At 32.0% G+C, this 13,627-nt stretch overlaps 1 protein-coding gene across 2 annotated transcripts in view; it reads right to left on the bottom strand.

The window, feature by feature from the left end:
• Positions 1 to 297: 297 nt before the first annotated feature.
• LOC128181785 (condensin-2 complex subunit D3-like) overlaps positions 298 to 13,627 on the bottom strand; it is a 32,893-nt gene continuing 19,563 nt past the window's right edge. For both annotated transcript variants that reach the window (XM_052850312.1, XM_052850320.1), the window contains exons 31-48: positions 13,474 to 13,582; positions 12,628 to 12,712; positions 12,050 to 12,154; positions 11,523 to 11,592; positions 11,232 to 11,316; positions 8,847 to 8,936; positions 8,589 to 8,699; positions 7,893 to 7,952; positions 6,849 to 6,933; positions 5,198 to 5,319; positions 4,911 to 5,038; positions 4,735 to 4,803; positions 4,413 to 4,626; positions 4,132 to 4,225; positions 3,331 to 3,441; positions 3,148 to 3,223; positions 2,731 to 2,767; positions 298 to 1,052 (exon numbers count right to left, since the gene is read on the bottom strand). In XM_052850312.1, the coding sequence (XP_052706272.1) occupies positions 879 to 1,052; positions 2,731 to 2,767; positions 3,148 to 3,223; positions 3,331 to 3,441; positions 4,132 to 4,225; positions 4,413 to 4,626; positions 4,735 to 4,803; positions 4,911 to 5,038; positions 5,198 to 5,319; positions 6,849 to 6,933; positions 7,893 to 7,952; positions 8,589 to 8,699; positions 8,847 to 8,936; positions 11,232 to 11,316; positions 11,523 to 11,592; positions 12,050 to 12,154; positions 12,628 to 12,712; positions 13,474 to 13,582 (1,825 nt within the window). In that variant the 3' untranslated portion in view covers positions 298 to 878. The remainder of the gene's footprint in view (positions 1,053 to 2,730; positions 2,768 to 3,147; positions 3,224 to 3,330; positions 3,442 to 4,131; positions 4,226 to 4,412; positions 4,627 to 4,734; positions 4,804 to 4,910; positions 5,039 to 5,197; positions 5,320 to 6,848; positions 6,934 to 7,892; positions 7,953 to 8,588; positions 8,700 to 8,846; positions 8,937 to 11,231; positions 11,317 to 11,522; positions 11,593 to 12,049; positions 12,155 to 12,627; positions 12,713 to 13,473; positions 13,583 to 13,627) is intronic.

Below are 13,627 nucleotides of genomic sequence, written 5' to 3'. Positions count from 1 at the left end.
ATTCTCTCATCAAACCAAAATTATATAGGTGCCTACGTATCATACCATGATTTACTTCCAAGCACTTTACTTTAAGAGTGTTAAGTTACTATGGGTGTTACTATGGGTAAAGGCAGGTAAAGTGCCCAATTCATGATAGATAAGATACTGAAAAATGAAAGTATTAACATATTATTCTTTCAACAATTCGTTCCAAAAGATTTATATTTAACACGCCATCGATTTGTAACACTTGAATAGGTTCAATACCGGGAATATGTTGATTTGGAATGATGTATGCATAACAAAATTTTCAAATATATTCAGTGGCTTTTATTTGTGCATATGTTAACACCTCGAACTTGTGTACAATACAGATGAGCTTATGGCTCAAAGTTCCTATGTAATAGCAATATGCATACCTCTGATATAGGTACAATTGATCTGCAAAAGAACAACTTTTCCTATGGAAAACCCGGTTAAAAACTGTTTTAATGCATGTCAAAAAAATGCAAATTGAATGTACTTTAATCAATATATATTTCTTTAAAATCTAACCATAAAATTAGCAAAAAAAAAACCTTTTTAAAATAAGTCTTGTTTTCAATGAAATACATAGTGAAAAAAGAAAAAATTGACATACTTTTGGCACGCAAGTGTACATGTAAAGCAATAATTCTCAGCATAATCGGTTGTCTGATGAATTCAGATTTACACAAGACTACAAATCCACCAAATTGCATGAATGTTACTTTTAGCAATCACAATTAATTTGGAGATGATATTTATCTGTCATACTAGACCATATCTCATACCATGAATTTTCAGGATTGGAAATATATCTCCACAGAATATAAATGCTCCCCCTAATGACGCTGGTTTCTTAATTGCTCTAACTTTCATTTGTTTTTGGCTGTCCTAGCAGACCTTCTCCTGACAACAGCCGCTGTACTCGAGTTTTCCTTACTGCTCTTCCTGTTGGATTTTTTCCCCTTGTTAGTAGAGGTCACAGAATCAGATTTCGATAACAAACTCAAATCATCCTGCTCCAGTGCAAGGTTCTTTTTTGGAGCCTGAAATTGAGTTAGAGGAACATTGCATACTTCTGACTCAAACTAAAACTGTCCTAATGAGACTAATACCCCCGCAAGGCTAATTTCAAATGGGACAAACATGAATTTAATTTAAGTAACTAAAATATATAATTGAATCATAAAGGTTTGCGACACATAAATATTATATAAGATTTTTTAGAGTTGTAACATTTTTTTTTAATTAAAAAAAAGAAAAGTACAAAATGTCTGATTCAAAATTCAAAAACTTCACTGTAATTACACATATAATATATTTACAAATTTCTGTATCTAATATTTTTTCATTTCTTAAAAAGCAAAAAAAAACCAACAGTGACAATAACCCCTCCCTTTACAGTAAATGAAAATATAGCCATGCAAAGTTCTGTGGATAAAATATTTGAGTCTTGACAGATGAAATTAGTTGTTTCAAAATGTTCCTCACTTTTTCTCACGGTACAATATAACTCCATATTTCAGAAAATTGATCCCACAGGACTATGATTTTCTTTAATGAGCTTGCATTTTGTTACCTTGGATAAACCTCGCAAAACATTTAAACATAGTTTGCATATTTCAGTTATCTAAATCTTAAGCGTAAGAAGTAGAGGGAATCATACTTGATAGATGTAAATATATAAATATATTTGCTTTAGAGTGCTTACTATTAACAAACATTCTGAGAGTATTGCATAAGCAATATACGTCCCATACCGGTTTTTGGAAATTGTGAAAACAATGCACTGTTATGCAGAATATCGAACCCAAACATTAAAAAATTGGAATATAAAAAATTAATTTTCTCGAAAATATGTCAACCAGACGCTACAAAAGTGTAAACTTGATCTGTAGTTTGACATTCTGAAGCTGTTCAGCAAATTTCATATTATTCCTCAAACACATAAAGAAAAAAAATGTGGAAAACTGAAGTGGGACAGACAGACAGATGGACGCAGAGGAAAGCTAAAGTCCCCTCCGGTGAAAACCGGTAAGGGACTAATAATAAAATTTATAAGGATTACCTCCTTAGTTTTTAATATCAGTGTACAATATATAGAGGATAAGGAAAATAAAAACTGTCATAAAATCATTAAATCTGGTCTGATCTTAATAAAAATTGCAGGTGCACATCTTCAGATGGTGTAAAACACATGTACAAATTTTCAGACTATTCCATGCAATAATAAAAAAAACTCTATAAGGGGGACAAAATTGCGTCTTCAGACAGATGGACAGACAGACAGACAGACGTTTCCAATTTACCTTCTGAACATCATGACAAAGTGTCCTTGGAATAAGGCTATAACACCCTTAAGAACATGAAGTTCTTAAGCTTTCAAGATAAAAAAAAGTCAAGTTTTAAAGTATTCAAGTTGAAGTTTAAAATGTAAACGTGGCATCTAACAATCACAGAAGAACACCACTCACACTATATGTAATTAATTACTATAAATAAGTCTCTGGTAACTGTTGCACCAATTGCGTTACTTCCATTGCTCTATCAGACTACAGACCAGAGGCAGAGGATAGGTTTAATGCTATTGATGATTAGTACTAGTGACTTTTCAAAAAAAATATATGACAAGTTAAATTCCATGAGCTATATAACGGAAAAGGAAAAGACAATTGATATTTAGAACACAGAAATCTTAATACATGTTTCATATCAAATACTTACTGGGGAAGATACATTCCATTCTCTTGGTTTTGGAAGACTGAAAGAACAAAATAATAATGTTACAACTGTGACATTCTGAATCAAGAAATCTAAAAATTGGGTTTCTTTTCTATTTACTGTAACACAGTACTGTCAACTGACCTTTTTTCATGATAACTTTACTTTGTGATTTACTGGCGATATACTGGTTTGCTGTGGCTATTTCTTGCAAACATTCATTTTGTTATATCACCCATATGGTAAAGACTAGAGAAATATTTGCAACAAGGCTCTTGCAAACCTTGCAAATATTTCTTACACAAAAATAAAACCCCCTTAAGTATTCACTTCATCCACTTAAAATCAATTTTTATCATTTTAAGTTACATTTGTAGTATACTGTGTATAAATATGAATAAAAAATATGCCTGCTCTTACAGTTTGTCTGGAGGGAACATGTAGATTAAATCTTTGTCCGGTTTATCTCTTCCACTTTTCATGCATGTAGGTGGGGCTAAATGACAATGCAACACAAAATCAATACTAAATAAATGTACATATATTTATATTACTTCACCTAAAAGCTGTTAGTATATTTCTGTGTGTAGTGTTAATACCTACCTGAGTTGACGTCAGCAGGGTACACCCTGATGGGCAAGGAGGAGGGGATAGGGGAGGGGGGAATCAGGGTCACATTCTGATCAATGTGGAAAGTGATGTTGTCCAAGGCACCTGAAAGGAAAACATTCTCTGTCCATTATACTGGTCGGAAATATTACTGCCAAAAAAAAAATTTTAATCAATTAGCTACACTTGGATTTGTCTTTTATCATAGAAACTTTCCTACTGGTATATACATGTACTCAATCATTATGCCATACAATAGAGATATGTGCCAAAAAAACTAAGGCCTAAAAAAAAAATTGTGTGTTTAGGGTAACACTGATGAAAAAATTAGGTTAGGTAGGTAGGGATTTTTTTTTTTATCATATTTTTTTTCTGCATGAATCCTAAGAATGTTTGTGTCATTTAAAAATGGGTTTTTAATAGAAATAATAGAAAAACCACAATCGGATAAAAACAGACATCTAAAAATGGTAGGATCGGGGCATATTTGTAGGTAAGGTCGGGTTACCCTAAACACTTAACTTTTTTTTTTTAGGCCTAACCAAGAGCTGATCCCAAAGCAAAGACCATGTATTTTAGCATAGAATTACAGAGAATATATACAAAGATGCATTGAAACAAATACCACAACATGCAGAGCAATGTGTGTGCAAGGATTTACTTTTAGAGCCACTTCCTGTACAAGAATATACACCTTGAAAATGTTTTGAAAACTTTATATTTCATACTTATTTTAGTTTTGAACACAGATTTGGGACACACTGCTATGAGACTCCTGGACTATTTGTATTTTACCTGTGGGGGTGCTGATGGCCCTGTTAGTGGAGCGGGTGGCTCTTTGTGGGGTGGACACACTATCCGATGACCCCGAGGGCAAATCCTCCGCAAACTTTATCAGCAAAGAAATAAATAATTTCTAATTCAATTTCTATTTATGTATGAAGTAATTTTTCTTTTCATACAGCATAAAAAACACACAACTTATAGTACATCTCATTTTAGTTCTATCAAATAAAATTGTTTTCATATATACATTATCATTATGTTACATGTATAAATTAAAGCACTGCAATTACCCTAACAGTATGAGGAGCTGTTTCATCTTTCCCTTCTTCAGATTTATTCTCAATGTCTGCAGATTTATTCTCCATCTCTGCTGACTTATTCTCTGTCACTAAACAGGATTTTCTCCTAGTTTTCATTCCTGAAGCAGACGGGCTGTTCACCTTAGCCTTCAAGAAAGCCTTTTTGGCGGAATTGAGAAGAGCCATCGTGGACAAGGAATGGTCTCTACAATAAAAATTCACCACTTTAAAACATTTTTTTCTTTTGAAATAGGATTGAACATTTGAAATATCTAGGTGTTTTTTTTATTTGTTTATTCTGATAATTTGTAACCTTGCACTGTCCATGGAGCCAGCCAGTGATTTGTTTAACTGTAGCACAGGCACAGAAGGAGAACTTGGCCTACAAATACAAGATTCTCTTATTTCAGAATCCAACTCCAATTTTCTTATTTAAAGGAAATTTCAATCTTTCAAATGATCTTGTGTGTAAATGCCTTCTTTACTTACTGCTTTTGAGGTGCAGGACTTTGGGCCGGTGATCTGACCACCCCTGGGGGTCGAGCTACAGGGGTTACCTGAGGGGACTTGGACACTGGTCCAGTCACCACAGGCCTAGGACTTGAACCTGGTGTTCCCTATAATAATAAAAAAAATCACGATGATGTATATCTAAATGGTGATGTATGGTCCAATTTTAATGATATCCTTGCATTAAGGGCTGACAACCATTTTTGATAACTAATTTTCACATGACAACCATTGAGTGACTTATGATTACAAGGGCTTGTGGCTACCTGTAGACTCTGCACTGTGTTCTGTTGGTCATGTAGTCTTTTCATTTCCTCTTGCTCCTCCTCAAATTTTCTCAGGTCAAATTCTATTTCCTTGGCAACTTGTCTATCAGCAGATAGAATGTCTAAAGCAAAAAAAATAAAATGAGTTTCACAGTAAGTTGACTTTTTGGAAGAAATGACTCAATTTTTTCAAAAAAAAATCAGAAATGGAAAATATATGTAACTGTCATTTTATTATAAAAAGAAAAGTTAAAAAAAGAAGAATAGTTCATGTTTTCCGTTCGTTTGTAAGCTAGTGTTTATAACATAGAACCAGGAAAAACGTTAAAATGACGCGATGATTTTGTGGTTCACCAGGTCTTTGGATGAAAGCAAGTTTGTTAGCTTACCAGGAATGAACAAATGATGTCATCAACTTCAAACTTTTCAAGTTAATAAAAGACATCCTGGTACCGGTATATGTTCTGGTGAAAGGACTATATATATGGTTTGAGCCTAAAATGGCTCCCTTCAATGAATGTCATTATACTGTTGTTCTTTGCTTTCTTTGTACAGATATAATTTTAAATTTTTTTTCATAACTTTCATTTTGATTCATTTACATACAATTAAAAAATATAACATTATAAAGCTTACCTTTACCCGCCATTTTTGCATTTTTAGCATAAAACAGCTTGTTTGAAGCAGTTTTTCTTTAAGAAAACAATGAGCAATTGCTTGAAGAACTAAAATATTTTCACCAAAGATGTATCTATCAAATACTTATAAGTGACCAAAAGTTCCTTCTTGTTCAAAATGTCGCTTATATTTCCCACTCGAAAAAAGTTTAGAAAAATGATTTCAATGATTTTGATTGAATTATAAAAATAGCGTCACTTCTGACATCATATACTGCCAGTGAGTGCAAAAAACTCAAATAGATAGGCCAAAAATATATTTTATATCAACTATTCTGAAAATGAACACAACAATTTAATGTACCTGAAACACTTAAAAAATTGCGATTTATGGGGGACAAATTTGACCAATATCAAATACAGTTCTTTCATTGATTTATTTTTTTCCCAAGGGAGTAAGAGTAAATGGCTCAATAAATTCTGAACAACCCTTGTATCTTGATGTAGGTGTTCGATTCTATTAAATGGTGTTGTAAATATTTTATATCTTTGTTTACTTTGTTTAAATTCGAAAAGCTAATTTAATGTAAAGAAAATAAAAATTGCCATATTATGAATTCAACACATGCATTTAATCATTTTGGAGATTTTTAGTTAACTGCTAAATTAGTTATCTTAGTTTCAATTTTAAAAATAAAAATGTTACTTTGTTGAGGGGGTACAAATTATGGACTTCATGGCAAAAGTTAGAAATTCTTTTTTCTATGTACACTCACATAATAAATTCTCCGGTGACATGTAAGCAGAGGAATAAAAGTATTTAAAGTTAATACACTTATTATACTAGATGCGCAATTGTCATTTAATTGAAACATACTAGTGACAGGGTTTTGACCACTTGTGGGCATATGCCTCGGCTCATTCCCCAAGGTTCTTTGTGTGCAATGTATTCAATTATGTTTAATGGATTATAAATGGACAAAAAGTACTGAACAAGAGAGTTGATTACAACAAATTGATCGATTGCTGTTTACCTTTGACCTCTGTTTTATAATCCTGCATGAGCTCTCTCAGATAAAACATCAGACCTTTCAGGACTGGGGATCTATGCTTCTCCAGCTAAAAAAAAATGAAAGTTTTTTTCATCGGATCCTCAACCCAGTCATAACTTCATGGATATGATAACAGTACCGCTGTGGTATTGAATTTAAATCATTCAATATATCTTTACCAGAGATTTAGTTGCGTACAAGTGAATTAAGACAAAAAAGGTGTGTCACTCACATTGAGTGATTTTTTTAAAACATCACTAAGGGTTCTCACATCACTTACGAACTGATGAAGTGGGCTTTATTAATTGAAAATTTGTAAAAGTGAATTAAGAAAATCATTTATACATAAAATTTCATTATACTTTTGGTTTCTGGCATTTAGTTAAATACTTTATGCTGTTTTACAGTATGCTTTAACATGATAAAACATTTAATATCATTATAAATCCACATACATACATATAAATTTTCCTAGTTTTGGAGGATAATGACAAAATAGGAAAATGGGCACCTTTCGTGGATTAGGGAGCAGGGCTTTCAGTTGCCCCCTTTATAAACAATAGAGAGTACAGCTAGGTCACTTGAGGTAAGCCATGATAAACCATCTATTGTCTGTAATCTAATAATCTTAAGGACCTAGAAATCATATCAGTGATTTTGTGTATCAGGCTGTGTCAATATTGGTGAACTTATCACACTGGTTTGACCATGAACTAAAGTTGAAGGTTGACATGTATCATATGCAATAAAATATGTTCAAAACAGAGATAGTAGACCAATACAATTGTATGATACAAGAATTCTATTCAAAATGAATGTAAGTGCAAGAATGAAATTTATTTGAAATGGTTCCAAAACTTAATTGTTTTGCATATTAAGATTTAAGTAAACTGCAGCTAAATTGATGTAATAGTCCTGACAGCACTTCTTTAGTCTGTAATCTATAAATAGTAGACACACACACACACACTTATATCAAATGAACATGTTTCTTATCAGCAATGTAAATAAACAATCCATTCTCACCATGTGTTTCAGGGACACAACAATAGGGACAATATTATGTATCACATCTTTCTTCACCACCTGAAATCAAATTCAAAATGCTCAAATGAATTTTTTTTTTTGGTTAGGTTCTTCAAAAGTTTTCAGTTACACATCTTTGATTATAGGGTGGTATAGAAAAATATTAAATTTTATAAAGTTAATATAAAAAATACATGCATTATATCTTTCATTTGGAAAACAGGACAGTAAACATTTGCTTTAATAGTGCATCGACATCAAAATTACATTCATTTTCTCTATATACTCTGTACTTTCTCTCGATTAAACTACCTAGTTGGTATTTTGTGAGGTAAGTTGTTTGTGGCCAGCTAAACAAATGTTATCTTTGGAAACCCAGGGCTAGTTTCGCATTAGCTTACAGTAAGCATATGCAAGACTAGTCGTGGGTTTCAGACAAAGAAAAAATGTATTTTTAGTAAGAAACATTATGGTATAAAAGATAACTTGATTGTGTGTGGATGAGTGCTTATGGTAATCACAAATTTGAAGGGACATATTAATTTTAAAAGATTATCAAGTGATAATAAAAAATCCGAAGACTTTAGGAACCAAGACAAACATTGGATATTCCAAAGTACCAAATTTCCATGGGTACCAATTCATGAAGTGATAATTCAAAGTAAATACAATGTCATGGTAAAAATTCACAGGCACCTGTGTTATGAGAGTCCTTTTGGCCGTCGCCATGACAATAGCAGCCATTTCTTGTTCATCTCCACCAGCATCCTCTTGTGGCTTAGTTTTCAGTGAAGAGAGTTTTATCTCCTGATGTCAAAAAGAAAGAAATGAATTTCTAAATTCAGGTTCATGTCCTTGTTACACATATTTTACTCTGTACAATACTAATATAATACAGTAAACTATAATAACTATATTCCATTATAACTTCTTTGTTTTGGTCCTTAACCTTACCTTACAACTTAAAATGGCAAGAGCATCTTTAAGGAGAGCTGAGCTTTTGTCATCCAGTGTGATTACATTATCAACCACTCCTCCTAAAATCTGAAAGTCCAATGATTTGTGTTATACTGTTCTTTAAGGTGGCTCGACACACCAATGCATTATTTGATGGATCGGTGAAGAATCCTCTTTGAGAAATGATTATTCAAAAATGACACCTATATCGGCCTCTGATTATTTTATATGAATTTTTTTTGTATTTTTTGATACAAACCGGAAACATCGTTTTAGCTGCGAACAAGATATATTAGAGCTAAAAAATTGTTATCAATTAATGCACAATACAATTATCTAAAAATACATATCAAAAACGGCCAGATAAACTTTGAAATATTTTTGTAAAAAAATATTTTTGAAAATGAAAAAAAAAGGACTGTAGATATTTTTTAAATCTATGGATAAAAACTGCAGATAAACTGTTACTCGCATTTAACAATTGCTGTACAATCATATTTCAACAAGAAATTGAAACCAAAAAGTGAAATTAAAGAAAAAATGGAAAATTTTAAAATCGAACCGATCCCGATTGTAATTAAACTGATCCCGAACGAAATCACATAAAGTTAGAATGAATGAGAATTTTGCAAAAATTTCAGGTTGTTTAGCTGTAAAATGGTTTCGTCATTTACTAACTTTATAATTTATATCAATTACTTAGAAAAAAACTGCAGTTTATTTGTAAAATTTCAATTCTAAAATAATTCTGATCGGGATCAGTTTTTTTTCAATCGGGATCGGTTCAAATTTGATAAATAGCAATTTTTCCAAAATTTCGCATTTTCATTTCAATTTCTTTGTAAAATATCATTGTTTAGTAAATAGTTTATGTGACTATATGTTATTTTTAAAATTTTATCCATAGATTAAAAAGATATCAAAGAATTACAATTTTGATTTTCAGAAATATTTTTTTAATTAAAAAATTAAACACTTGACCAAACGATCTTTGGCATGAATTTATTAATAATTATATTACACATTAATTGACAACAAGTTTTAAGCTCTAATATATTCTGTTTGTCTGCAAAACAGTTTTTCCTATTTCACTGAAAAAGTACCAAAAAATTCGAATAAAATAACTGAAAGCCGATATTGATCTCTGTTTTGTGGAATCATGTTTCAAAAAAGATTCTCTATCGATCCATAAAATAAAATTTTGGTGTGTCGAGGAACCTTAAGAGTAATTCAATAGGAAAAACAATTTTTAATTATGAATTTCGGAGAATCAGTAATAAGAAAGTACGGTACAGCTCAGGGGTATCCCGACAAAAACACCGACTACCCTGTTTTAAAGTCCACGCTGAGCGTGGAACTGTCAGTACCTTTGATCTATTTTTCTCTGTTACGGTCTCGAAACAAGAAAAAAACACTGTGCAATGTGATGCAACACTATTACTTATGAGGTTTGTTACTGACTGTTTACAGAAATTTGTGGGGTTAGTAAGGTCCATAGGTGAGGTTTCAGCTTTTCTGGCCAAATGGTACTTGAGAAGATTTTTGAAAATTTCACGAAAATTTTCAATTATTTCTAATTATCTCCCCTTATAAAAGGGCGTGGTCCTTAATTTTAAAACTTTGAATCCCCTTTGCCCAATGGTTCTTTGTGCCAAGTTTGGTGGAAATTGGCTCAGTGTTTCTGGAGAAGATGTTGAAAATAGGAAAAGCTTACAGACAGACAGATGGACAAACACAGGCATGATTAGAAAAACTCACTTGAGCTTTCAGCTCATGTAAGCTATAGACATGATCTAAAAATGTTTTCAATTCTCATATTTTAATCGTTTGTTGAGAACAAAAACACCATGAATTAAATTGGATTTGAATTTTGATAAAATGTCAATTGATATATATTTGGTAAATTTATTTTAATTCATTTTGGAACAAATGAATCAAAAGGTATGCCCATTTATGTCAAGTTTTCAGATCACAAAAAAATTAACTTTAAATTGACAATCGACAATTTTCTGTATCTGCCTAACTTATGTCAACTTTTCTTTTTTTTAAATTTGAAAATGATATAAATGTATATATTTCAACCCATGTTTAGCCATAATTTATTTATTTCCAAACATATGTTATTTTTATTAACGTTTCAGGTAGCTATATCCTCAGAGTGATACAGTGGCCACTGAGTTACATGTACATGAGCCGTCATGGTGTGAGACTGTGCTTTTTCTTGAAGTTTCCAATACACATACATGGTGTCACACCGTTTTCCACTCTGTTTTTTCCATGGAGGGTGTTGGGATACTCATGAGATGTACTGTATATAAGTGTACTGGATTGTAATTGATATTTTGATGAGTTTACTGCCATTGTTTTAGGTGGTCATTTTACCTCAGTGCAGATCTTGGCTGTTATTTGAAATCTCTGTTCATCAGTCATATGCTCCAACATAAAGCTGTACAACTTCAGTCTGTGACTATTATAACAAGAAAAAAATACCAAATTTTGACAATCACAGGGTCTATATTCCCTAGTATTATATTTGCCTAATCATTCTTGTGTAAAATGTTTTATATGTTCCAACATATCTACAACATTTTTAAGTTTTATGTGCACATGCGAAGCAATGTAACATATTATATAATTCTACACTGTACATGTAGTATTGTCTTTAATTCATACCTCTCCTTTGCCGTTCCACTGAGTGAAAACATTCTCTTTTCCCTTTCATTTTGTGAAAATTTGTTGTAAGCTATCAAAGCAAAACAAGTGATTGGAAACATTGCATTTGATGTAAAAAATCTAGGGTATTTTTTAAAAATTTCCTCTTAACTGAAAAATTGAACAACTTGCGCTGTTCATGAAACATAAAAGCTAGGATTATGAACAAGTATGATGTATGCTTGCTGTGATACATTTAGGTCTGAGAGAGAAAAAAATTAAAAGTATACTTGTTTCTATCATGTCCAGGTTCTATGGTATCTCGGTATTTTCGTAAAGTAGCACGCGCTGAAATTTGACATTTGAAGTCGGGATATTTTTAGACATAGTAAATGGAGGCACGCTGAACATCACTGAGGTATATAATAAAGGTAACTCGCAATGACATTAGTTTCTAGAAATTTTTCTGTATTTATAGATTTTTCGACAAAATGATTTAACTACTGCGATATCATAGAACTGGCTCATAAATTGCAAAGGTATATTACCAGAGTGGTCCTCGTATGCATTGAAGTGAAAGATACATTCCATGAAGTGGTTGAAAAACATGGCTGGTTTTCTTTGAAGCAGGACATGAATGAGATAGTATTCCACTACAAGAAAACAAAATCAATACCCCCACTTCTTTTATACATGAATATATACATGAAACAAATTATATACCAGGTATATATTCTACCACACACATAAAGTAAACGATTAACGCATATTGTACTTATTTTTATTTTAGAATTTTAACGTCAAAAGAATATTTACTGTGGTTTCATTAATATTCAAGGGTATCAATTTTCGTGGATAAATTGAAAATCACGGTTTCAAGGATACGCAAATTCATGACCAGTGATCCTTTCAATACAAATAAATAGAAGAAACTGCACTCGGATGAACATTTAATTTCATGGACAAACTTAACAATGAAATCAACGGTAATTGGTATTCAATGAATATTGATGAAACCACAGTATTGCAATTTCATTACTTGGGACAAGATATTATGCACGTTCACACGGCAATTTTTATGACCTTTAAAGATGTACATATGTATATATGACACACAAATACATACCATAGTCTGCAATTTCTTTTTCCTCATCCAGTAGAGTTGTTATAAAACAGAAGAACAATGCACCTTTCCATTTTAAGAAGTCCTCCTAAATACAAGTGTATAATAAAACTTTAAATAGGTCCCTACTTATGTTAAACCAAGAGTCAAATTTTACTGTTATCAGTTTAAATTTTACACTGCGCAGATTTAGAACCAGTTCTATATGGAAACACCGAGTTCGAGAAGAAAGATGGAAATATTTCTAAAAAAACGTCCTAGCTAAGTTGGTTAGTATATGAAGCAAGGGGCGATCGCCAACCAAGGGACATCACTGTGACGATACAAAGTTAAATACCAGATGTTTTTGCCCCTGCATGTGACCTAAACCTTTAGTTATCGGTAAGTCATTATATTTTTGTGTGTGATCACATCCTATCTTTTTTTGCAAACATAGCAGCTACTAAAAGATGTATGAGAACCCCTAAAACTACTTAGTCAAACGATGAAAACATGACCATAAAAAAACTGTAAAAATGTAATTGTCTCCTTTGTATCATTATTAAACCAATGTACATGCATAGAAATGCAAGTGATATTTGGATTGATATCATTCATATGTTCATTTACATTTACTGATCTTTATACATAATAAATTTTGGCCTGTGATTTTTTTTTCATGGCCTTACCTAGCACTCCAAAATGTTCATTAGTCAAAATCTTATGTATTTACTGGAGACTGTTAATGTATTGTTTGATAAAAAATCAAACCTCTTATGTCGGCCTCTTTTGTTGTAGAAAGACACCATTAATGTATTTTTAGATCAATGTCTATAACTGTATTGTTTCCCGCATTTTCAAACATTGTACCTTTAAAAGTCGTGTGATAGATATAAGGGTCTGCTTCCTGACGAGAGGGACCTCATCCTTCAGACACGCTCGGATGCTGGGCATGTAGCTCTCCACTGTGGTCGTGTACCTACAGAATTTTAGATCATATAAAGCAGATGTGACCAAAAAACTT

The sequence above is a fragment of the Crassostrea angulata genome, chromosome 1 (assembly GCF_025612915.1).
Source record: "Crassostrea angulata isolate pt1a10 chromosome 1, ASM2561291v2, whole genome shotgun sequence".
In the NCBI taxonomy this organism is placed as follows: Eukaryota; Metazoa; Mollusca; class Bivalvia; order Ostreida; family Ostreidae; genus Magallana; species Magallana angulata.
The sequence above is the reverse complement of the archived record's forward strand: the minus strand, read 5'-3'. Positions and strand labels throughout refer to the sequence as shown.